This window comes from Pseudophryne corroboree, chromosome 1 (assembly GCF_028390025.1).
Source record: "Pseudophryne corroboree isolate aPseCor3 chromosome 1, aPseCor3.hap2, whole genome shotgun sequence".
Classification (NCBI taxonomy): domain Eukaryota; kingdom Metazoa; phylum Chordata; class Amphibia; order Anura; family Myobatrachidae; genus Pseudophryne; species Pseudophryne corroboree.
Window position 1 is genome coordinate 735,729,808 of NC_086444.1, and position 25,144 is coordinate 735,754,951.

General features: G+C 48.1%; 1 protein-coding gene across 2 annotated transcripts in view; it reads right to left on the reverse strand.

Annotated features, from left to right (window-relative positions):
* CIST1 (colon, intestine and stomach enriched 1) overlaps window positions 1-25,144 on the reverse strand; it is a 243,166-nt gene that overhangs the window by 58,581 nt on the left and 159,441 nt on the right. For both annotated transcript variants that reach the window (XM_063916190.1, XM_063916183.1), the window contains exon 3: window positions 3,047-3,112. In XM_063916190.1, coding sequence (XP_063772260.1) covers window positions 3,047-3,112 — 66 coding nt within the window. The remainder of the gene's footprint in view (window positions 1-3,046; window positions 3,113-25,144) is intronic.

The window sequence follows — 25,144 nt, forward strand, 5'->3', positions numbered from 1 at the left end:
ACATGGTGTGTTGTGGTAAGTCGGCCTGTTGCTGACGCTATTCAGGCCATAACATGCGTTATGCTGTTACTGGTTGTATTTACACACATAGATTGTGTTACGTTTTATGTCAGCGTATTGCTACATATTCATCATGCCGTTGGCTGGTATTCTATTGAATGCCACGTTCTGCGGCATACTGGAGGTGTGAGCTGGTAAAATGCTTACCGTGGTCTAACAATAAATTATTTCCTCGAAGTGTCCGTCTCCCTGGGCAGAGTTCCTATAACTGGAGTCTGGAGGAGGGGCATAGAGGGAGGAGCCAGTTCACACCCCTTTTAAAGTCTTAAAGTGCCCATGTCTCCTGCGGATCCCGTCTATACCCCATGGTTCTTGAAGCATGCCCAGCATCCTCTACGGACTAAGAGAAAAGGATCTACCGGTAGGTATTAAAATCCTATTTTATGTACTAAGGTAGTCATTCTGAGTTGATCGCAGCCAGCAACTTTTTGCTGCTGCTGCGATCAACTAGTACACGCCTATGGGGGAGTGTATTTTAGCTTAGCAGGGCTGCGATCGCTTGTGCAGCCCTGCTAAGCTAAAACAATTTCATGCAGAATAAGACTAGCCCTGGACATACTTACCCTGTGCGACGATCTCAGCGATGCTGGGGCCGGCTTTGACGTCAGACATCCGCCCTCATTCTCCTGGACACGCCTGCATTTTCTTCACCACTCCCCAAAAATGTCGGGCAACGGTCTGGTGATGCCCAGGAACGTCTTCTTTCTGTCAATCTTCCTGCGGTAGCCTCTGCGACCACTTTCTTCGTTGTCCGCGACGTAACCCGGCGACCCCTGTTGCCAGGCTATGATGCGCATGCGCAGTCCGGCCATTGCAGACCCGTTCGCACCGCAGCGACAAACCGCTGCGTGCGAACGGGTCGGAATGACCCCCCCCAAAGCTGGTTACATTCAGATATCTTAGACAGGAATGTTAAGTTCAGATGTTTTAGACAGGAATATAGACAGGAATTTCATGGATCACAAGTTAGATTGTAAAGGTATGTACGCCCGAATCAGCACTTTGAGCAGGACTTATGAATGTAAGTGTAATCGAAAGTCAGTTTCTTTACTCTCACCATTCATATTTCTGTAAGCTAGGGAGGAAAGAAGGAACTAACTAGCATACAGTAAAAGACATTCAGCAATGTGCAGTACAGGTTGAGTATCCCTTATCCAACCAAAATTCTTGGGACCAAAAGTATTTTGGATATCGGATTATTCTGTATTTTGGAATAATTGCATACCATAATGATATATCATGGTGATGGGACCTAAGTCTAAGCACAGAATGCATTTATGTTTCATATACACCTTGTACATAACAGCCTGAAGGTAATTTTAGACAATATTTCTAATAACTTTGTGCATTAAACAAAGTGTGTGTACATTCAAACAATTCATTTATGTTTCATATACACCTTATACACACAGCCTAAAGGTCATTTAATAAAATACTTTTAATATCTTTGTGCATTGAACAAAGTTTGTGTACATTGAGCCATCACAAAACAAAGGTTTCACTATCTCGCTCTCACTAAAAAAAATTCTGTATTTCGGAATATTCCATATTTCGGAATATTTGGATATGGTATACTCAACCTGTATAATGATTTGTAGCTACTTTTATTATCCCGAATTATCTTATACAGTACAAAGGGGCCATGCGACTTCCCAGCATTGGCATTGGTAAAGTAAAAGCGAATCTTACTAATGCCTTTTAGTACTTATCTTTAGGGGATCCTGAAATCTTCAGTGCTCACAGCCAGAGGTGTAGCTAGGCGCCATGGTGCCCGGAGAAAGGGTATGTTTTGGCGCCCCCCTCCCCTGTACTGAATTGGGGGCCTAGCCAACATGTGGTGTTATGTTACATTTGAAAAGAAACAATATTTAAAAATCTTAATTTGGCAACAGGGCCAGTTCTGGACCTTGTGTATATGTTTAAAATACGGTCAGTGCGTACCGAAGGCTTTCTACAACAATATAGCATGGCAGTACGGAAGGTGTAATGGTTAGCATTGCATTGAGGTCATGGGTTCAATTCCCACCATGGTTCTGTGTGGAGTTTGTATATTCTGCACGTACTTGAGTGGGTTTCCTCCAGGTATTCTGGTTTCATCCCACAATCCAAAAATATACTGGTAGGTTATTTGACTCCCAACAAAAATAAAAGCTCCCATGGGGCAGGGACTGATGTGAATGGCAAAATATTCTCTATAAAGCACTGCGGAATATGTATGCACTATATAAATAACTGGTAATAATAAATAAATAATGGCTTCATTGGGAAGGTGCATGGCCACAGAATAGTACCAATTCACATTACACTGCACATTAGTACCCCTTATACACATAATGCCACACAGTAAAGGCCCTTATACAATATGGTTGAGCACCTTATGCACATTAGAGCATGGTAGAGCCACTATGGAAGTAGCTGTATTTATCTATTTACTTATTTAATTCAAATAAATTAAGACTATATATGCCCTGACTAACCTCACAACAGCCCAATTCCTCGATGAAGAAAAGGCCCAAATGTGATACCCCCCAAAGACCTGAAACCCCCCAAACTCTCAATGAAAATAATGCACTATAATTGCCCTCCCGGATTTCAGAATCCCCCAATGCCTACAAGCAGACAGTGAGACATATAAAGAGGACAGTCAGAACTCCTGCTGTCACCTCTGGCCTGTCCTGTTCCCTACCTAGTCTCTGAGTCTGAGTCAGTGTGCGCCTCTCTGCTCTCGTCCCGTTCTGCGGTTGCCAGCACAATGGCAGGCGAGAAGGGGAGGTGGCAGGCAGCAGCGCACCCTCTGACTTTTTCGCACCCGGAGCTCGCGCTCCACCAGAGCCACCCTCGCTATACCCCTGCTCACAGCTAATTGCTAGTTTCTCTTCTCTCATTAACTGTAATCAAAATCTGTTCTACTTCTGCTCCTTTATTCAAATTTCATCTCTTAACATGCAAGGATTAATCTTCTGTTGTGAGATACATTATGTATTACCTGATGTAGTTACAGTACCAGTAGAATTTGTTGTTGCTGTTGTATTCAAAGTAGAAGAGGTACCACCTGGTAACAAAAATCAGTATAAATAAATATGTGAACACATTGACTCTTGTTTTCATTATTTATAGTGGTAGCAGTAAATGTTTCACTTTAAATTTATGACACAAAAACTTGTCCCTCCAATTGTTCACCATTAAGTAAGCTTTGATTTGGGCAAAACAGTTGATACAGTGCAATACATGGGGCATAACACATATAAGTATACAGTAGGGGTCAGCACATATAAAATGAAGTAAATAGGTAAAAAAAGTAATCTATTTCCAAACATTGGGCCTGATTCAGGTGCGGTTGCAATTTGATGATGTCGCAACTGAGTGATTATGGGCTGACAGTGCATACGTCACAGCTGCAGTGAGCACACGCCAAGGTGCCTTAGCGATACCTCGCAGTGAGGAATCAGTCACAGAGTGATTGTCAGGAATGGGGGAGGTACTGGGGAGTGTCTGCAAAAATGCAGGCATGTCGTGACTATTTTCGTGGGCGTGACTTGACGTGCTACTGCAATCTCATTTTTATAATACATGGTGCCAGTGTCGCAGTTCCCATGGTTATTCTGCTACTCGCATCTGTATTGCTGTTGCGACGGAGTACCCAGTTGCTGAGCATGTTTCGATGGCGTCGCTGTTCACTTGTGCTTGGCTGCTAAACTTGTGATGCCTCGAAGTTCCATCACTAAAAAAGATTGCTGCTGTGTTGGCATTGTGACCACATCTGAATGCAGCCATTTGCGCTTTGTACAGTTACATATTTTGCTGCAGAACTGCTAATCCTATTTTCCAATGTTACTAGTTAGCCCTTTTTTCCGAGGGCTTACTGTATATTCAAATATTGAAAATAGAAGATAAAATAATTACATATCAATCCCATCTTTAATTATCCACAAAAAGAAAAAATTGTAATGAAAACAGGCTTGATCAGCACATATACGTCATTGATAATTCATATACATAATGGTGTCCCCATTTTAAAAGCATTATTTCCAATCCAATGTATTTATACAACCATCAGAATTATAAATGTTACATAGGTTACTTAGAAATTGATACTCTTCAAATTATAATTTTATTATGAATCTAGATGCAATTAATTTACATTAATAACATTAGGAAAATTGTTCAGAAAAAAAGTAATGCAGTTGCTATGGTTACTATACTGTATTTGAATTTAAGTAATACTAATACTGTATATGTAAGATCTTAATTCCACATTTTTGAACAGGAATACGTGTCTTTGGGTGTAGTATGGTATGCCGGCGGCCGGGCTCCCGGCGACCAGCATACCGGCGCCGGAATCCCGACCGCCGGCATACTAACAGTGTGGTGAGCACAAATGAGCGCAGCGGGCACGGTGCTATTTATTCTCCCTCCAGGGGGGTCGTGGACCCCCAAGAGGGATAAAAAGTGTCGGTATGCCAGCTGTCGGGATTCCGGCACCGGTATACTGTGTGCCGGGATCCCGACAGCCGGCAAACTGAAGACCACCCGTGTCTTTCACCTGTTCACATTAATTGAGCAGGAGTCCAACTTGGTTTACAGATCGTCTACACTTTCAGGTTGCAGTATTGGGTTAATGACTCATTAGCGTACTTTTCAAAATGCGCACAGTCAGGGGTGTATCTAGGGGTCCGAGCACCCCTGGCAAAGTAAGGGGCTGGCGCCCCCCCCCTACACACATTTGGAATAAGGTGTGAGTATTGGAAATGGGGCATGGTCTTGGGGGGTAAGGGCGTGGACACAATAGTACTTCCAATTCAAATTATGCCACACAGTAGTGTCCCTCATTCACATTACACCGCATAGTAGTGTCTCGTATTCACGTTACACCATCCCTCCCCCCTAACCCACCTTTCCCAAAGCCTGAGCCAAACCTGCCCCCCCCCCCCCCCCAAAAGCCTCTTCAGTGGTGCCTAACACTAACCCACCCTTCCTAATCTCCCTCCCTGCAGCCTAACCCTAACCCTCCCACCCTCTCTGCAGACTAACCCTAACCCTCCCACCCTCGCAGCCTAACCCTAACCCTCCCACGTTGCTTTCCAGTGGAGTCTTTGGCACCAACTCGATCCGGATTTTGGCATTCTGCATCGCTATCTATGTTGGGATGCCAGCATCAGCATTCCGAGAAGTTTCGGGATGCTGGCGTCAGCTTTCCGGCCGCCGGGATGCCAAACGCCGGCATCTTGACTGCATCCTGAATGAAATGCTAATGAGCTGCTGTGAGATGAGCCTCAAATGGACCCAGCCATTAACCAAACACCATTAGTTGGATGGTAGAAGTGCTTCCAGGGTGCCATCACTTCCAAGATAAAATGATCAATTATACAATTAACTGATATACATTTCCTTGAACTTGGCCCGGAAATAGGTAAGATTTGTATTTTCTTTATTACACTCAACAAGTTAAAGTTTTCGCTTACTTGCTACTTACTTACATCTAACATGCATGAAAATCGTGTAGTTTTCCAGGTACTACAGTCCCTTCTCCCAAACACTGACACTTTTTTATTATCTTCAACAACAAATAGATCTATAGCACTGTGCTATATAACAATTGCTGTGTACCTGGTGAGAGTCTGTTACTGCCGCCGCCGCGCCGGTCTCCGTCAGCACCGCACTGCAATAGTGATCAGACTAGTGTCCGGCAGCACCGCACTTGTGATCAGACTCACAATAAACTACAGTTCCCAGCAGCTCTTGCTGCCGGGAGCTCCCAGCAACAAGGGCTGCTGGGAGCTGTAGTTTATTTTGAGTCTGATTACAAGTGCGGTGCTGCCGGACACCAGTGCCGCTCCAGCAGTAACAGACTCTCACCAGGTACAGTCTGACAGTACTGCTTTTCTATCCTTTGGCCGCGGGTGGCAAAGCCAGGCGGCGCCCCCTCCTTGCCTGGCGCCCCTGGCGAGTGCCATCCTGGCCAATAGGTAGATACACCCCTGCGCACAGTGTCTATTCACGGAGACAAGAGGGACTAGGGGCATGCCAGCAGCTCACAGAGTGCTAGCCATGTCCCTGTAGTGACGGGAACTGGATAGGCATAGGCAGTGGACGCCCTGCTGTCTCCATGGGTGTTCCAGTCAGTGAGAGTAATCGGGACTCTGGCATGGCGTAGCTGCGCCCAGGAAAAGGGGGCATGGCTTCACAGTAATACCGCGATCGCGAGCCATGCCCCCTTTTCCTGGGCGCAGCTACGCCATGCTGGAGTCCCGATTCCTACCTCCTGAAAGTTGGGAGGTATGTTACACCCAATTACATTAGTGTTGACTGCATTATATATGTGTGCCTCTCCCCCCCTTACTGATTGTAGCAGGCTAGCAGGTCCCCCATCCCTTATAATACTCATTATTACACCCCGCAGTCAGTGTGACTGTATTGATTATATATCAGTGCCCCACTGATTGTAACAGGCATCTCCCATACACGGTATTACTGTACTTTAAATAGAGTATAATAGCATATTGATATATCACCAGTCAGTGTGTGCCTCTCCCAGCCATGATTGTAGCAGAAGGGTGTTAGAAACTGAACTTAAAATAACACTGTCCGCCACTCCTGCCTGATTGGAATCTGAAGTAGGTGAAGGTTACATAAAATTAAAAAAATATCTTAATAAAGTACACTGAAAGACCTCATGTGCTTTTCTGTGCACATCCAGCTCCTCTCTCTAATCATCTGACGTCATACACGCGTGTGTCATGACTGGTCACACGCATAGTACTGCAGGACTGTAGACACAGGCATGCACGGGAGCCGACACTCAGCAGCTATCTAATCACTGACAGCCTGTCGAGAGTATTCAGCTAGCCTGGCTGTCTGACAATTTCAGTGAAGCTCATAGTCTGCTGGAAATTCCCTGTATACAGTCTTGTCAGCGGGCCCCCTGGGACCAACAGGGCCCTAAGCAGCTGCTTTGGTTGCCTTGTGGTAAATCCTCCACTGACGTGGACGCAGCTGAAGGGGGGGGTGCCATGAGTCAGGGGAGCCTGTCCTTGCTGCACACCCCCAACTGTCAGAAAACCAGATGGTAGTAAACGGAGGAAGGGCGAGATTTACCTCACACACGCGCTTGAGGCGGTCCACACAAGCCAGACTGGCCTATCCAGCCATTGGCACTTCTGGCATTTGCCAGAAGTGCCAGATGGTCAGTCTGGCCCTGCTTAGAACTATGAGGATAGCTGCTATGAGTGCTTTTGTACTGCACACAGGAAATGTTACTGTTATATTTTCCTCATGGTGTCTATTCATTAAGCATTGACCCTCAGCAGTGCTAACTTAGTATCCAACTAGCTGCCAGTAGCAGCTGGCATCCTGCAGAGGAATCTGAAATGGGCAGGGGCGGATTGGACCACCAGGACACCATGACAGATTCTGGTGGGCCGGTCCCATACCAATTATGTAGCTATACTTCTTGTTGGTATACATTGCATTAAGTCCCAGGCCCAAAATACAAACACGTGGGTTTAATCTGGGCAGTGCTGAAATTGTAGACCCTATATGACTCTATATTTGCCCCCAATAGTAGTGTACATTCGGGCATTCCCAAATCAAGTGCCAGAACCCTGCCTCTGCTGACCTTGGAACGGTTCATTGGAACGCAATCCAGAAGTTAGGCTAGTGGGCACTTCCAGGTGCCACTAGCCGTGAAAAGTGATGAAGCTGTTCTACCAATGGGGGACCTGGAGAAATTTAACCAGCCGAGCAGCATCTTCTCTCTGGCCCTGGCCAAAGGTCTTTTCAACGAGCCCGGCTCGGGAGCAGCAGCATAGCTATGGTCGGAGCCGGTTTCACTACACCCGCTGCCACCCCAGCTCCCGCACTCTCACTGATCTGGCCACAGCGGCAACTGAGCACTGAAGGGGACCTGGCAGAGAGGTTTTTTTTTTGGGTCTTTCTTTATTAAATTTCCATTTTTACAATACACAATTGCACATACATTACCCAATACATTAATACATCATACATTTAAAAAAAAAAAACATTGCCCAATCATTACCCCTACCCTGCCCCAGCATTATCAAACATGATGCCCTACCCTCCCCGACCTCCTCCCCCCAACGTTAAATACCGTTCCTTACAAATGGGGCAAAACTAACAATTCAGGGATGTTGTAAGGCACAGGTCATTGTCATTCCCACCTTCTATTATCAGAATTTATTACCTATTTCACCTAGTCTAACCCATATTAACCCCTCAATATCCTGTTTATGTGTGCCATGCACATTCAGTGATATAATCCAATATTTAATATATTCCACTCCAATTAAATATATCGCTCGTGTAATTGCCGATATATTACATATTATATTAAGTGCTGTTTACCATAATACATTCTCATACCTTACATATATACTAACCGCTTATTTAAGTATTGTCAGTGATAACTTTAGCATTATACTTATTATTCCGTGTCTCATTCTTTATATTTATATGATTACTATTTTACTTCATCTTCCCATCTCTTTTTTTCCACCCACCCCTCCCTGCTCCCTCCTCTCTAGCCCATTACCTATGCTGCGTGCAATTTCAAAAAGACATATGTTATATTTCACACTTCCTATCTTATTTATAACCCTACCTCTTACATTTAACAATAATATAATACATACAGAGGCGGATTGGCCATACGGTTTACAGGGAAGATTCCCGGTGGGCCGACGCACCCGCGGGGCCTGTTTTGTTTGAGGACACGTGGTCCTTTTTATTAGTGATGAGCGGGTTCGGTTTCCGAGAAACCGAACCCCTCTGAGCTTTACTTTTTTTACACGGGTCCGAGCAGACTCGGATCCTCCCGCCTTGCTCGGCTAACCCGAGCGCGCCCGAACGTCATCATCCCGCTGTCGGATTCTCGCGAGATTCGGATTCTATAAGCAGCCGCGCGTCGCCGCCATTTTCACATGTGCATTGGAGATGATAGGGAGAGGACGTGGCTGGCGTCCTCTCCGTTTAGTAGAAGTCAGAAGACAGTTGATTTGATTGCTTGTGCTTGTTTATTACTATAATTGTGGGGAGGATTGGGGAGCAGCTGTTAGGAGGAGTACAGTGCAGAGTTTAGTTTTTTTTATCCGTTTTCTGCCTGAAAAAAACGCTCCATACCATATCTGTGCTCAGTGTGCTGCATGATATATCTGTGCTGAGTGCTCACACTGCTTAATTGTGGGGACTGGGGAGCAGCTATAGCAGGAGTACAGTGCAGAGTTTTGCTGACAGTGACCACCAGTATACGTTTGTCTGCCTGAAAAACACTCCATATCTGTGCTCACAGTGCGCTGCTTTATTGTGGGGACTGGGGACCACCAGTATAATTAATATTATATATAGGAGGAGTACAGTGCAGAGTGCACTGCTGTACCTAGCTCTGTGTCGTCATCCATTAAGTATACTATCCATCTACATTCCTATACCTGTGGTGCATTTTAGTTTAGCAGTTTGCTGACAGTGTCCACCAGGTCCAGTATATACTGTATATAGCAGTACGGTAGGCCACTGCTGTGTACCTACCTCTGTGTCGTCACTCGTCATCCATAAAGTATACTAGTATCCATCCATCTACATTGTATACCTGTGGTGCCTTTTTTTTTAGACTAGTTTAGCAGTTTGCTGACAGTGTCCACCAGGTCCAGTATACTGTATATAGCAGTACGGTAGGCCACTGCTGTGTACCTACCTCTGTGTCGTCACTCGTCATCCATAAAGAATACTAGTATCCATCCATCTACATTGTATACCTGTGGTGCCTTTTTTTTAGACTAGTTTAGCAGTTCGCTGACAGTGACCACCAGGTCCAGTATACTGTATATAGCAGTACGGTAGGCCACTGCTGTGTACCTACCTCTGTGTCGTCACTTGTCATCCATAAAGTATACTAGTATCCATCCATCTACATTGTATACCTGTGGTGCCTTTTTTTTAGACTAGTTTAGCAGTTCGCTGACAGTGTCCACCAGGTCCAGTATACTGTATATAGCAGTACGGTAGGCCACTGCTGTGTACCTTCCTCTGTGTCGTCACTCGTCATCCATAAAGTATACTAGTATCCATCCATCTCCATTGTATACCTGTGGTGCCTTTTTTTTAGACTAGTTTAGCAGTTCGCTGACAGTGTTCACCAGGTCCAGTATACTGTATATAGCAGTACGGTAGGCCACTGCTGTGTACCTACCTCTGTGTCGTCACTCGTTATCCATAAAGTATACTAGTATCCATCCATCTACATTGTATACCTGTGGTGCCTTTTTTTTAGACTAGTTTAGCAGTTCGCTGACAGTGTCCACCAGGTCCAGTATACTGTATATAGCAGTACGGTAGGCCACTGCTGTGTACCTACCTCTGTGTCGTCACTCGTCATCCATAAAGTTTACTTGTATCCATCCATCTACATTGTATACCTGTGGTGCCTTTTTTTTTAGACTAGTTTAGCAGTTCGCTGACAGTGTCCACCAGGTCCTAGATGGGCCAGGTGTTTGTGTCGGCCACTTGGGTCGCTTAGCTTAGTCACACAGCCACCTTGGTGCGCCTCTTTTTTTCTTTGCATCATGTGCTGTTTGGGGAGTATTTTTTGGAAGGGCCAGCCTGTCTTGATTGACACTGCAGTGCCACTCCTAGATGGGCCAGGTGTTTGTGTCGGCCACTTGGGTCGCTTAGCTTAGTCACACAGCCACCTTGGTGCGCCTCTTTTTTTCTTTGCATCATGTGCTGTTTGGGGAGTATTTTTTGGAAGGGCCATCCTGTCTTGATTGACACTGCAGTACCACTCCTAGATGGGCCAGGTGTTTGTGTCGGCCACTTGTGTCGCTTAGCTTAGTCACACAGCCACCTTGGTGCGCCTCTTTTTTTCTGTGCATCATGTGCTGTTTAGGGAGTATTTTTTGGAAGGGCCATCCTGCCTGACACTGCAGTGCCACTCCTAGATGGGCCAGGTGTTTGTGTCGGCCACTTGGGTTGCTTAGCTTAGTCACACAGCGACCTTGGTGCGCCTCTTTTTTTCTTTGCATCATGTGCTGTTTGGGGAGTATTTTTTGGAAGGGCCATCCTGCCTGACACTGCAGTGCCACTCCTAGATGCAGGGCCGTCTTAACAGAGGTGTAGGCCCCTGGGCACAGCAATGCACTGGGCCCCCTACCCATCCTCCAGCGGCAGCTTTGATGTCCCGCGGGCGGTAGGGGGTGTTCTATCTTCCGCTCAGCATGTAGGACCTGGAGCAGTAATTTCTGATAATTATTCCTTTACTGCACAGATGGGGCTAAACTGTAGAATAGGGCATTGGGCTGAATGAAGGGTCCCTGGTACATGACTTCCAGGGTGGTAGGGGGTGTTTAATATGCAGGGGAGGGGTGGATAGTGGAGTGAGCTTAATATTTATCATTTTCCGGTGGGAGCTTGCTTGACTGCAGATATCTCAAGTTCCTGACAACATATTTATTCGATTTGAATGGAATAAAAAACTAGAGCGTCCCACCTTTCAGGAGGTACTGGGTACTTGAGGATCAGAGTTCAGGAGCCGGAGCAATCCACCAACGAAAATCTAAAACTGCATATAAGGCGCTTAGGCGTGTGGAGCTGGAGCAGGGACCAGCTGCTGGAAGGCTGATATCTCTGGTACTGGGCATAGTAGAGACAAGGGGTGTAGTATGGTATGCCGGCGGCCGGGCTCCCGGCGACCAGCATACCGGCGCCGGGAGCCCGACCGCCGGCATACCGACAGCGTGGCGAGCGCAAATGAGCCCCTTGCGGGCACGGTGGCGCGCTACGCGCCACGCTATTTATTCTCCCTCCAGGGGGGTCGTGGACCCCCACAAGGGAGAATGTGTCGGTATGCCGGGTGTCGGGATTCCGGCGCCGGTATACTGTGCGCCGGTAACCCGACATTCGGCAACCAGAAGACCACCCGAGACAAGCTGCCAGTGTCCACCAAAAGGTGAGAGTCACAGCTTTAGGATTATGGGGGTCATTCCGACCCGTTCGCTTGCTGCAGTTTGTCTCAACGTAGCGATCGGGTCGGAACCGCGCATGCGCCGGTGCATGGCAGTCGCCGCTGCCTAGCGATCGCCTCTGAGACATAGGCTGCCGCTGGGCGGGAGGGGGCTGGATGGCTGCATTAAGCCGCCGTTTAGGAGGCGCGGTCCGGCCAACGCAGGCGCGGCCGGACCTTTGGGGGGGGCAGGCCGTGGCGGCTGCGTGACGTCTCACCCAGCCGCTGCGGCCAGCGGCAGCGACAAACAACTCCCGGCCAGCCGCAGGAGCTGCGCTGGCCGGAAGTTACTCCTGAAATACAAAAGCATCGCCGCTGTGCGATGCTTTTGTATTTGGAAGGGGGGGGGGGGCGGCACTGACATGCGGGCGGACTAGCCCTGTGCTGGGCATCCCCCCGCACGTCAGGGAAGATAATCGTAGCTGTGCAAAATTTAGCACAGCTACGATCAACTCGGAATGACCCCCTATACCCTCAGAAGTACTCTAAGTCAGACAGAACCGGAGATATCTGGCTGGGAAGAGCAATTAACAGGCTCAGATGGGGACCACTGCTTTCAAGTCAGATATCTCCGGTTCCTCAGGGCCGATTTTCAAAAATCTGGTACCCCTGGAAAGAGGGGATCCTCAGCTATCAGCTTAGAGCCCTTATACTCCTGGGGCCCTTGGGCAAGAGCCCATTGAGCCCATACGAAAAGATGGCCCTGCCTAGATGGGCCAGGTGTTTGTGTCGGCCACTTGGGTCGCTTAGCTTAGCCATCCAGCGACCTCGGGGCAAATTTTAGGAGTAAAAATAATATTGTGAGTTGTGAGGTGTTCAGAATAGACTGAAAATGAGTGGAAATTATGGTTATTGAGGTTAATAATACTATGGGATCAAAATGACCCCCAAATTCTATAATTTAAGCTGTTTTTGAGGGTTTTTTGAAAAAAACACCCGAATCCAAAACACACCCGAATCCGACAAAAAAATTTCGGTAAGGTTTTGCCAAAACGCGTCCGAATCCAAAACACGGCCGCGGAACCGAACCCAAAACCAAAACCCGAAAAATTTCCGGTGCACATCACTACTTTTTATAGACATAATGATTAAGATGAAAAATAATTTGCATATATGAAAATTACTTTCCCACTTAGCCTGTGATTGCAGATGATCTAGTGTATGCTCTGTCTGCCTGCTTGGCTGACATATAAGATTGAGTGAATAGTGATTGGGTTACGGTTGGTGTAATAAGCAAGAAAATATATCTTTCTAAAGAATAATACAGTATTTCTCCACATACTAGTGGAAAAAGATAGCACTCTCCAGACTTGCGTGATCTGATCTAAGCAATAAAGTCATTTATTCAAAAACTTGGTTCCATGTAACTTCATGTCACAAAAAAAGTATATATACACAGAAAGGGCTCACCAACGTTTCGGTCCTATGCTCGGACCTTTCTCAAGGTATACGCCAGTCAATACATAGTCAAGACATCAGTAGCATCGACAGTAGCATCAAGAAGGAACCAGGACCTGCATAGAGCCTCCCAGGCCCCCTAGTATATATACCTATGTGCTAATGAATAAATGAATTATGTGCTGCAGCGGCCGCCGCGTCACTTCCGGTGCAACCGGAAGTCGCGTTCCGTCGGGCGCCGCGCTGTATAAACATACCAGTCAGACAACAATATATAACATCCCTGTGCGCAGCCTAGTTACTAGCACATGCCCCTAAGCCCCGCCGCGATCAGCCGCACAGTGTCCACGGCTGGACCGCTGGTTGCCATGGCCACTCGTGATGCCGCTATGTCACTACCGGGCTAGACCGGAAGTCATGCGTTCCACGCTCGTAGCGCTTTGCGTTCCAAATAGTAACTGTGTGTAATGACAGGAGGTGGGGCCTTTGCAGCCATGTATGGGGCACAAAGGAAAATAGATGTATAAAATATATAAAATATATAAAGGGGTGTTATTGATCGGTATATCGGGGACCTGGGAAACCACACATAGCCAAATACATATTGGTCAAAATTAAACATACATTATGGTGTGCGCTAAAGAATGATATAGTTTCCTAAATTCTGAAGGTGTATCATATAATGTGCTCATAATATTTAATTTTATTTCTTTTTAACTTCCCCCTTGATGCTGGACATGCCCACTATCTGGAAAGTCTTGGGGGGAGGGTGCTGCCGCCAGTGGCGTAACTAGAAATTTTTCTCCCCCAAGCCAAAAAATTCTTCGGCGCCCCCCCCCCCCCCCCCCCATCCCCCATAATTGGCACTATTAAAGGGATAAATGTGCGCGCGCCAAAGGCGCGCGTCGCAAAATAGGGTGTGTGGCTTCGTTGGGATGGGCGTGGCTTCACATAAAGGGGCATGGCATTGCAGGTGAAGACTACGTTATACCCCAGTTTTCCAACCTGCACGCCCAGACGTTAGCCACCACTGGAAAGAAAAATAATCCTGATTCATGCCCCTTACATTATTTGTAATTTTTCCTCCTTATAGTAATGCCCAGTATACATTATGCCACATACTGCAATGGCCCTTAGACATTATGCCACACACAATAAAGCACATGACACAATATGCACACACCATAATGCCCCCGACACATTATGCCACACACCGTAATGCCCCCGACACATTATGACAGGAATCGCAATGCCCGTTATACATTATGCTACACACTGCAATGCCCCTGATACATTATACCACATACCACAATGCCCGTGATATAGTATACAACACACCGTAATGCCTGACACATTATGACAGGAATCGCAATGCCCATTATACATTATGCTACACACTGCAATGCCCCTGATTCATTATACCACATACCACAATGCCCGTGATATAGTATACAACACACCGTAATGCCTGACACATACCGCAATGCCCGTTATACCCTATGCTACACACCGCAATGCCCGTTATACATTATGCCACACTGCAATGACCCTGAGACATTATACCACATACCACAATGCCCGTGATACAGTATGCCACACACCGTAATGCCTGTGACACATTATGACACACACCGCAATGTCCGTGATACATTATGCCACAGACCATAATGCCCATTACACATTAAGTCCTACAGTAAGGCTTCTAATTACTTTTAAATTACCTGCTCGTTGCCAGGGGTTTCATGCTTTTGGTTCCATGCACGGTGCCAGGGGTTTCATGCTCAGGGAGTCATGCTTGTTGCCAGGGGTATCATGCACTGGGTGTCATGCTCGTTGCCAGGTGTTTCATGCACTGGGTGTCATGCTCGTTGCCAGGGGTTTCATGCACTGGGTGTCATGCTCGTTGCTAGGGGGTAGTGCTTGTTGCTAGGGCTGTGCTCCCAGTGCCACATATGTCCCCAGTGCCAGATATTACCCCTCAGTGCCACATATGCCCCCAGTGCCAGATACCCCCCCCCAGTGCCACATATGCCCCCAGTGCCAGATATTCCCCCCAGTGCCAGATATGCTCCCAGTGCCAGATTCCCCCAACCCCCAGTGCCACATATGCCCCCAGTGCCAGATATTCCCCCCCCCAGTGCCATATATGCCCCCTCCCCCGCCGCCGCTGCTCCCCCGCTGGTTTGTGTTGGAGGGACACGGAGGGCACAGCGCGCGCCTCTCCTGTGTCCCTCCTGCATCATCTCCGGCGGCCGTGGGTCTAATAAACGAAGTGCCGTTCGTGAGCTCTGATTGGCTCACGAACCGGCACTTCTTCTATGAGAGCCGCGGCCGCCGGAGATGATGCAGGAGGGACACAGGAGGCGCGCGCGCTGTGCGCTCCGTGTCCCTCCAACACGGCAGGGAGGGTTAGTAAGAGCAGATTGACATGCGAACGCTCGTCCGCATGTCAATCTGTGCTAAATCAGTGGCGCCCCCGCAGCCCCTCGCCCCCAAGCCAACGCGAGGGCTGCGGTGGCAGTAGTTACGCCACTGGCTGCTGCCATGGCCCATAGCTAGACCTTACACCTCTGGTGTTGCCCATGTGGGGCCACTAGTACAAATTTTTCCAGGGCCGCTTTTTGTTCCCAATCCGCCCCTGAATACATAGCATCTGCTGTGCACCTACTCCTGAACCAATGTTTAGGGAAGAATCATCGGATAATCGCGAGCATCAAGAACACAATAAGGAGAAAAAAAATTAAAAATACGTTCTCTCTCTCCCACCCTACCCCTCCCCAGTACACGTTGCACCCAGCCTCGACCCTCTCCAGTCATCATACTTCTCATAATATTTTCTCAGGGCATTACGAGAGGCATCCATAACTCTCTCGTGTCTCATAATATCATTCAATAGCGCCCTCCATTTAACTGCTTCCGGGGGGTTACTTGACATCCATTCGCGAGCAATGACAACTTTAGCCAATGTTATAAGACTAATTATGTAGCTATACTTCTTGTTGGTATACATTACATTAAGTCCCAGGCCCAAAATACAAACACGTGGGTTTAATCTGGGCGGTATTGAAATTGTAGACCCTATATGACTCCATATTTGCCCCCAACAGTAGTGTACATTCGGGCATTCCCAAATCAAGTGCCAGAACCCTGCCTCTGCTGACTTGCACCTTGGACATAGGATATTATTTCTCAGGCCCGCTCTGTTCATAGATATTGGCGTATGATACACTCTATGAAGCACGGAAAAATGTACTTGTTGATATCTAACACATGCCGTGGCCTCCTTTATTGTGCCTAGCACTTGAATCCATTGCTCATCTGGGATCCAACACTCCCACATCAGTTTGAGGCTCTTCTAAGGATAACCTATCATTCAACAAATTATACGCTAATGATATCTGACCTTTATGGCCAAGTCTAGTTAGTATAGTCTTAACAGGGGAAGATGATATAGTGGGCACTTTCTGCTTAAACTGGGTCGTTATTGCATGGCGTAGCTGCAAATATCTAAAGAAGGCCTTTTATAGGGATATTGAACTCCTGCTGTAGGCAGAGAGGTTATTTTTAATTACATTATTTGCATTATCATGATGGTGTAAGGGTTAGGGCGTCCCCAGTCACAGTGTATGGTTTGGGGACTGGACCGGAGCAGGATGTAGCTTGTTTTCAGGATGCCAGCCCTGGGACAATCTCTAATGCAAAGTCCATTAGCCCGAAAGCTGACCAATGTCTGTCCATGATGATGAGCCTATTTATGTAATGCGGTGGCTACGTATGTAATGCGGTGGCTACGTGTGTAATGCTGTGGCTACGTACAGTATGTAATGAGGTGCTATACATGTAATGTGGTGCTAGTCGTATAGGGGGTCACGCAGCGGTTCTTTGCTCGGTGCGAACGGGTCTGGAATGCGCATGCGCGGCTTGCGCGTCGTTGCCCAGCGACAGAGGTCGCCGGGCAACAACGCTGACAGAGAAGAAAGCGGTTGCAGTGGTGACCGCAAGAAGATGGACAGCAAGAGGGCGTTCCGGGGAGTCAACTTACCGTTTGCTGCCGTTTTCGGGGAGTGGTAAGTAAAATGCAGGCGTGTCCAGGCAAACGGAGGGCGGAGGTGTGACATCAAAGCCGGCCCCATCATTGCTGGATCCGTCGCAAAGGGTAAGTATGTCCAGGGCTGGTCTAGTTTTGAGTGAAACTTTTTTAGTATAGCAGGGTTGCACAAGCGAACGCAGCCCTGCTATGCTAAAATACACTCCCCCATAGGTGGAGATTCATTGATCGCACCAGCAGCAAAAAGTTGCTTGGTGCGATCGACTCAGAATGAGGGCTCATAACGCGATGTTATACGTGTAGTGCGGTGATATACCTGTAATGTTGTGCTATTCGTGTTATGTGGTGCTATTTGTGTAGTGCGGTGATATACATGTAATGCGTTGCTATACGTGCAGGGCCATCTTTTCGTATGGGCTAAATGGGCTCTTGCCCAAGGGCCCCAGGAGTATAAGGGCTCTAAGCTGATAGCTGAGGATCCCCTCTTTCCAGGGGTACCAGATTTTTGAAAATCGGCCCTGAGGAACCGGAGATATCTGACTTGAAAGCAGTGGTCCCCATCTGAGCCTGCTAATTGCTCTTCCCAGCCAGATATCTCCGGTTCTGTCTGACTTAGAGTACTTCTGAGGGTATATAGGGGATCATTCCGAGTTGATCGTAGCTGTGCTAAATTTTGCACAGCTACGATTATCTTCCCTGACGTGCGGGGGGATGCCCAGCACAGGGCTAGTCCGCCCCGCATGTCAGTGCCGCCCCCCCCTCCCCTCCCCAAATACAAAAGCATCGCACAGCGGCGATGCTTTTGTATTTCAGGAGTAACTCCCGGCCAGCGCAGCTCCTGCGGCTGGCTGGGAGTTGTTGCGTGAGACGTCACGCAGCCGCCACGGCCTGCCCCCCCCAAAAGGTCCGGCCACGCCTGCGTTGGCCGGACCGCGCCTCCTAAACGGCGGCTTAATGCAGCCATCCAGCCCCCTCCCGCCCAGCGACCGCCTCTGTCTCAGAGGCGATCGCTAGGCAGCGGCGACTGCCATGCACCGGCGCATGCGCGGTTCCGACCCGATCGCTACGTTGAGACAAACTGCAGCAAGCGAACGGGTCGGAATGACCCCCATAATCCTAAAGCTGTGACTCTCACCTTTTGGTGGACACTGGCAGCTTGTCTCACTTGACCACTTGACCACTTCTGGTTGCCGAATGTCGGGTTCCCGGCGCACAGTATACCGGCGCCAGAGTCCCGACACCCGGCATACCGACACATTCTCCCTTGTGGGGGTCCACGACCCCCCTGGAGGGAGAATAAATAGGCCACCGTGCCCGCAACGTGGCGAGCGCAGCGTGGCGAGCGCAGCGAGCCCGCAAGGGGCTCATTTGCGCTCGCCACGCTGTCGGTATGACGGCGGTCGGGCTCCCGGCGCCGGTATGCTGGTCGCCGGGAGCCCGGCCGCCGGCATACCATACTACACCCCTTGTCTCTACTATGCCCAGTACCAGAGATATCAGCCTTCCAGCAGCTGGTCCCTGCTCCAGCTCCACACGCCTAAGCGCCTTATATGCAGTTTTAGATTTTCGTTGGTGGATTGCTCCGGCTCCTGAACTCTGATCCTCAAGTACCCAGTACCTCCTGAAAGGTGGGACGCTCTAGTTTTTTATTCCATTCAAATCGAATAAATATGTTGTCAGGAACTTGAGATATCTGCAGTCAAGCAAGCTCCCACCGGAAAATGATAAATATTAAGCTCACTCCACTATCCAACCCTCCCCTGCATATTAAACACCCCCTACCACCCTGGAAGTCATGTACCAGGGACCCTTCATTCAGCCCAATGCCCTATTCTACAGTTTAGCCCCATCTGTGCAGTAAAGGAATAATTATCAGAAATTACTGCTCCAGGTCCTACATGCTGAGCGGAAGATAGAACACCCCCTACCGCCCGCGGGACATCAAAGCTGCCGCTGGAGGATGGGTAGGGGGCCCAGTGCATTGCTGTGCCCAGGGGCCTACACCTCTGTTAAGACGGCCCTGTATACGTGTAATGTGCTGCTATTCATGTAATGTGGTGCTATTCATGTAAATAATGTGGTGGTTATGTATGTAATCAGGGGCGGATTGGCCACTGAGACAGATTCTGCTGTGCTGGTCCCCTGTGTCTGGGTTACACTACTTGTGTGTGCTCCCTCCCTGTACTGTGCTGTATGTAGTGTGTGCTCCCTCCCTGTACTGTGCTGTATGTAGTGTGTGCTCCCTCCTTGTACTGTGCTGTATGTAGTGTGTGCTCCCACTCCCTGTACTGTGCTGTATGTAGTGTGTGCTCCCTCCCTGTACTGTGCTGTATGTAGTGTGTGCTCCCTCCTTGTACTGTGCTGTATGTAGTGTGTGCTCCCTCCTTGTACTGTGCTGTATGTAGTGTGTGCTCCCACTCCCTGTACTGTGCTGTATGTAGTGTGTGCTCCCTCCCTGTACTGTGCTGTATGTAGTGTGTGCTCCCTCCTTGTACTGTGCTGTATGTAGTGTGTGCTCCCTCCTTGTACTGTGCTGTATGTAGTGTGTGCTCCCTCCTTGTACTGTGCTGTATGTAGTGTGTGCTCCCACTCCCTGTACTGTGCTGTATGTAGTGTGTGCTCCCTCCCTGTACTGTGCTGTATGTAGTGTGTGCTCCCTCCTTGTACTGTGCTGTATGTAGTGTGTGCTCCCACTCCCTGTACTGTGCTGTATGTAGTGTGTGCTCCCTCCTTGTACTGTGCTGTATGTAGTGTGTGCTCCCTCCTTGTACTGTGCTGTATGTAGTGTGTGCTCCCTCCTTGTACTGTATGTAGTGTGTGCTCCCTCCCTGTACTGTATGTAGTGTGTGCTCCCACTACCTGTACTGTATGTAGTGTGTGCTCCCCCTCCCTGTACTGTGCTGTATGTAGTGTGTGCTCGCCCTCCCTGTACTGTGCTGTATGTAGTGTGTGCTCCCCCTCCCTGTACTGTGCTGTATGTAGTGTGTGCTCGCCCTCCCTGTACTGTGCTGTATGTAGTGTGTGCTCCCCCTCCCTGTACTGTGCTGTATGTAGTGTGTGCTCCCCCTCCCTGTACTGTGCTGTATGTAGTGTGTGCTCGCCCTCCCTGTACTGTACTGTACTGTATGTAGTGTGTGCTCCCCCTCCCTGTACTGTACTGTATGTATGTAACACTCACAAAATCTTACACAACGGAAGTCAATATTAAGTACCGTTTTGCACAGGTTCTCTTCTTCAGGCAGAGAGGAGAAGGTAAGGCATTTCTTCCAGACACAGAAAGTTAAAATTTACTAAATACAGTCTTTAATTACAAGGATTAATTAATTTTTGGTACGACAAGGTAACACATTTGTAAACAATGACAACACAGCTGTAGCACAGTAACAATGTACAACAAAGAATACCAATTATCTACTGTTACAATTATGTTCTGCACACTACTGATACAGATGTAATATTTATTGTACTGGAACTTCTATCTTCGTGCTATGGATGAAATCTAATTGGCAATTCACAATAGAAACATATAATGAACAAACAACTTTACCAAACACTTCACTTATCAGAACTATGCTTAGACTAAAGGGGGGTACTCACGGGAGAGATGTGTGCTGAGCGATCTTAACACAGACCGCTCAGCACACATCTCTCACCCCGCTCAGCACAGCGCGATGTGCTGAGCGAGGGGGAAAGCCGACGGGGGCCGCTCACTTCACACAACGGTGAAGTGAGCGACCCGCTAGATTGAGCCTGCATGCAGGCTCAATCTAGCACCGGCGATAGCGATGTGCGGGGCCGCGCATCGCTATCGCTGGGGGGCATACACACGGCAGATCCGTGCTTAAAATCTAAGCAATCTAGCAAGATTGCTTAGATTTTAAGCACGGATCTCTCCGTGTGTACCCCCCTTAAATGATCTAAACTCAGTTTCAAACCGCAGTTAATATGTGCTGGCCATGCACTAAGTGTTAGTGTACACAAGTTATAGTGAATGTGATCCTCCAATACACTAATGAGGACAAAGCTACTGCTCCTACTCTGTAGATATCACTCTCCCACTGAATCCTGGATAAATGAGCGTGTACAAAATAATCCGTTGAATTTGTATGTTGCAAGCCCAGGCCTAGTTGAATTTAACTCTGACATCTAGGTGAAATGTGACGCTGCATTCTGTACCTTTTACAGTTCAGAATATGGTCCACTGCTCGCATATATACTACATACTATACTCATCAAAGTAGCTACAGTAGCATTAACAGGGTCTATCTGTGGTTATACTGCACAAGTATCGGATGTAGAGGATCCTTTTGAGATGAATCGGCTGGTCTTTTCAGGTTACATATCCTGCAATCACGACACCACTTGTCGATATCGGATCTCATCCCGATCCAAAAGAATCTCTGCCGGAGTACTGCCTCCACCTTCTGGATTCCAAAGTGCCCCGACTGGTTGTGGTAGTCAGTAACAGTTCAGCTTGTTGTCTAGGGACTACAATTTGAGAAATGAGCTGGTGGGTACCTGAATCAAGGCTGCTTCGGATGGCAAGGCCCTGTCGGAGGCTGATTTGGTCTCAATGGCGTAACAGTTTGATCAATTCAGGATCAGCAGTGGCTCTCTGGGATTTGGTAAGTTGACTCTTGCTGCGAATGAGTCCCATTAAGTCATGTAATACAGGACTCGCTTCCTGCACTTTTTTCCAGTCGAACTCAAGATTGTCCGATGGAGCATCATCAGGTGTGAGGCCTGCAGTGGCAGTAAAAGGATCGGAGGTGACTACCAGCTTTCTCTTCCTGGAAGGCTTGAACACAGGGGTCTCGATATCTTCAGACCAGTCCCTTTCTTCTTCTGCGACATCTGTAGTTGGGAGGCGAGACAAGGCATCTGCATTTCCATTGGACTTACCACTCCGGTACGACACTGTATATCTGAAGTAGGCAAGACGTGCCATCCATCGCTGCTCCAGCGTTCCAAGACGAGCAGAAGACAAATGCATTAGTGGATTATTGTCCGTGACGATCACAAAGGGTGTGGCGGTCAGATAATTTTTTTACTTTTCGGTGACGGCCCAGATGAGGGCAAGGAGCTCCAATTTAAAGATGCTGTAGTTTTCGCTGTTTCTTTTGGTCTTTCTTAGACCTCGGCTGGCATGCGCTATGACTCTCTCACATCCATCTTGTATTTGGGAGAGGACAGCTCCCAATCCCAGGTGGCTGGCATCCGTTTAGACCTGGAAAGGTTTCTCATAGTCCGGATATGCAAGAAGTAGGGCCTCCGTTAGTTCCGACTTCAACCGTTCAAAAGCATTCTGTTGCTCCTCTGCCCATGTGACCAGGGCAGTACTCTGCCTCTCCTGTCCTGACTTGCCTCGTAGTAACTTATAAAGCGGGGCAGCCACATTGGTGAAATGTTGGATAAAGCGTCGATAATATCCCGCGAAGCCAAGAAAGCTGCAGACGTCTTTCCCTGTACGGGGAACAGGCCAGTCTCACACCACCCGTATCTTCTCAGGGTCAGGCTTCACCCCTCCAGAGCTAACTATGTGGCCCAGATATTGCACACTTGGTTTGAGAATATGGCACTTGGATGGCTTTAATTTTAGACCACATTTGGTCAATTGGATGAAGACTTCCTCTAGATGTTTCAAGTGCTCATCATAGGACTTCGAGAATATGATGACATCGTCCAGATACAAAAGGACCATCTCAAAACTCCTGTGCACCAAACAGTGCTCCATAAATCGTTGGAAGGTGGCAGGAACATTACAAAGCCAGAAGGGCATGCGATCAAACTCGAATAGACCCATGGGAGTCACGAACATGGTCTTTTCCCGGTCTTCTGGAGCCATTGGGATCTGCCAGTATCCGCTCGTCAGGTCGAGTTGAGAAGTACTGAGCAGCCTTTAGCGCTGTCAATGATTCCTCTATCCATGGCAGTGGATAAGCATCTTTGTGTGTTACCGCATTCAGCTTTCTATAGTCGACACAGAATCAGAGGCTGCTATATTTTTTCATGCAATCACTAACGGTGCTGCCCATGGATTATGGCTTTCATGTATCACACCGGCTTCTTTCTTCTCATGTATCATGTTTCTCACTGGTTGGTACATGGCCGGTGGTAGATGTCTGTGTCTCTCCTTAACTGGCGGGTTAGTTCTAGTAGGGATGTGATGCTGGACTCTCTTGCCTTTCCAAAGTCTGTTGGGTACTGGCTAAAGGCTTAGGCATTCCAGTGCACAACCTGGAGTTCACCCTCAAGCTGTCTCTCTGAAGTATCTGGGCCGCCGATCTGTACTTCACTCCACCATGGAGTCTCACCAGTGGTCATACTGGTCTGTCCAGCCACCGCTTCCTCGGGAATCTTGGGTAGAGCCTCACCAAAGACATCTTGAAAGTCTACAAGAATTACTCTAGCCACCGGACAGTGTTGAAACAATTGGACTGGATAGCTATGTGGGTTTAATATCCGGACAGGTACTCTTCCACGTGTCACTTTAGCCAGCGTTTGTGCCACTGCAAGCCGTTGCTGTCCACCGAAGTCACAGGGTTCCAGAATTGCCTCATAATCTCGCCCCCCAGGGCCGATCCGGGTTTTGCACCACACTACGTGCTCTGAATTTGGTTGCAGGATGATATGTTGGCGATCGGTGATTCTTGCCTTTCCAACTTCTCCCCTCGTGTTCGTGAATCTCATTTGCCCCTCAAGCAACCTGTGTGCTGTAGAGTCTTCCGCTCCAATGGAGCCGCAGATCGCATTTCCAGTTTAAGAGCCTCCGCCAATGCATCCGGGCAGTTCTTTAAAAGTTCATCCCTAAGATGACTGGGGGAAGATATTCATTGTACGTAGTGGTGACCAGACACCCTTGCCGCATCTCCTCCCAAGGATCGGTCCCTCGCCTCGGGGTTGAGTCGTTTAAAGGATCATTGATACACTGTTTCTCAATGTGTCCACTGTTTGCACCACCTGCATATAGGTCTTCCTTGGGCATCAAATTGATCCATGGGGTGTCGCCCAGATCCGTGTGGCACATCCCACCGCTGTTGTCCTTTTTCACCTTGATCCCAGCGCCATTCCTTGCGTTTAACTTCAGCCTGTTCCAGCCGTATTTCTTTTAGCTCTTTCATCATCTTGTGGATGACATTGGTGAGCGCCAGCACTTGATCTTGACCAACTTGTAACTGTTGCATGGCAGTTCCTCTTGAGACAAAGGGTTCCACCATCGGACTTAGTTGTGAGTCTCCAGGCACTCCACTCTCAATTGGCTCCAACATAGTTCCATTCTCGACATTGGTATTTCGATTAAGGCCTAAAATGTCCATCATAGCCTCCTTGAACTCTGAAAAGGTACAAACAGGGTTTTGACGCCTCTATAAACGCAACTGGGCTCTTGTTGTTTCCCCTCTAGCTTCGTCTATGAGTTTATCATGGTCTCATCCGCTTTCTCTGCCTCTCTTGGATCTCTTGCCTGTATCACCCACATGGCTTCTTGTAGCCTAAGTGCGAACTCTCGTAGAGACTCATGTGGTTGTTGCTTCCGGGCATACAGACGGCCCTTTAACTCTGCAATTGTCTGTAAGTTGAAGATACTGGCCGACTTATTAAAGATACCGTCCGCTGTCATTCGCTCCTCG